Below are 1,662 nucleotides of genomic sequence, written 5' to 3'. Positions count from 1 at the left end.
CACTAATTAGTTTATAACAAATGAATATTTTGTTTATTTATTGAACAATGTCTGCATCTCAATATAACTTTACACAAATATTTTTGAATTCATGAAAACTTATATTAAAAAATTGAGATTTTTATTATTATTTTATAATACATTTTCATATATTTCTATTAAAGTACAAATTAAAAAAAATATTACTTTTTATTGAAATAACTTTTAATCCAGATGATCAACTGTTTTTAATTTTTTTGTATTACTTTTAAATGCAATTTAGAATAATTTTTTCAAATAATTCTTAACATATTGCATTTGCCTTACAGGCTCCTTAAAAGAAATTTAAGAAAAAACAGAAGAGAAAAAATAAATGTATAAGACATCATTCATTTATTCTATAATTTTTGGAACGCACTTCGTCAAATATACATTTAATATAAATTATATCTTATTTACAAAAGATACAAAAATAACAAGTAACATGAATGATAATGTATGTGAATATTAATTATCTATTATTTGCACAAGTTATAAAGATAATATTACAATAAGTATAATATATATCGAAACAAGTAAATAAATGTTTGCTGAAAATATCTTCAAATTTCTCAGAGAATAAAGTGCATTCTATATATTTATTTAGTAATCACAGAATCAATATAAAAGACAGCAATAATGAATTATAATAAATCATTTTTGCATAAAATATTATATTACTTTTTGAAAAAATTATTTAAAAGAAATATAGACTGTTATAATTTCTATCTTAATTCAATTTTCGCTTATGTATCATTACAAAGTATAATGTCTGCAAAATAACATCCTCACCTCTTCAATGGTGATAGGACCAAATGGTTTTTCTGCAGTCCATTGTGAGTTTGAATCCTGCAGGTTAGAGATTTTTTTGCTAGTACCGACACAATTGGTAACTGGCAAGATTTGTCTTGGATGTAAATTTAATAATTGCGTAAGTATAAATGAAACTCTAGAGTAATCATGCAATTTGTTTTTCAAGGTCTCAGCGCTATCTCTGTTAAAGATTCTATTGCGGAGACAAAGTGTTTGGCATACAACCCATCCAGCTGCTAGTACACTAGACTAATAAAATATAAATTACACATTAATAACAAAGACCTTTTTAATATAGCCAAGAAATGTATAACATCGCAACAAGTTTTTATTTGAAGACATTTATTTACCCAGCCAACAGCTTCTGTCCAACTGTGCTTGGTATTCCAATCAGAATCACGTCTGTTGTTCTTAGCACCGGCATTTTTAGTCGATCCGCAAAAACCTTTATCATAAGTGATAAAAACTGGTGGAAGAAATTTTTGTTGACACGTCAGGCTTGTTTTGACTTCGTTCTTCGCATTATCTTGCGATGACTGCGAATAAACGTTGGTGCGACAAACTCGTCGCTCCAATGTTTCTCGAATTCCACGAAATACAACTTTCCACATTTTTTTCTTCTTTTTATAAATATTATAAAGAAATGTATTTTATGTGAGTGAATACTCAGCTATAAAATCGAGGTAAAGACAGATAAAGACACCTTTACTACTCTCTACTAAGAGAAATCTGCGCTGATCTCCAACATGCGCTATATTAAAAGAAAATGCACTTTGAAGCATAAATCAAAGAAAACAGACAGATCCTTTTCATACCAAATAGTCCTAGGCT

The 1,662-nt window shown here is 27.5% G+C and overlaps 1 protein-coding gene across 1 annotated transcript; it reads right to left on the bottom strand.

Annotated features, from left to right (window-relative positions):
• Positions 1-774: 774 nt before the first annotated feature.
• Positions 775-1,442, bottom strand: LOC105621019. Its single transcript, XM_012202496.1, has 2 exons — positions 1,182-1,442; positions 775-1,080 (listed from the first exon to the last, which is right to left on the bottom strand). Exons 1-2 carry the CDS (start codon positions 1,440-1,442, stop codon positions 775-777), a joined length of 567 nt encoding a protein of 188 aa, XP_012057886.1.
• Positions 1,443-1,662: the final 220 nt, after the last annotated feature.

The sequence above is a fragment of the Atta cephalotes genome, assembly GCF_000143395.1.
Source record: "Atta cephalotes unplaced genomic scaffold scaffold00031, whole genome shotgun sequence".
NCBI lineage: Eukaryota > Metazoa > Arthropoda > Insecta > Hymenoptera > Formicidae > Atta > Atta cephalotes.
Note: the sequence above shows the minus strand (reverse complement) of the source record. Positions and strands in the feature narration are given on the sequence as shown.

Excerpts from the sequence above, each read along its gene's own strand:
- LOC105621019 (XM_012202496.1), bottom strand. The coding sequence starts at position 1,442 with ATGTGGAAAGTTGTATTTCGTGGAATTCGAGAAACATTGGAGCGACGA. Across the intron at positions 1,081-1,181 it reads GGACAGAAGCTGTTGGCTGG|TCTAGTGTACTAGCAGCTGG; the intron begins GTAAATAAATGT and ends ATATTTTATTAG.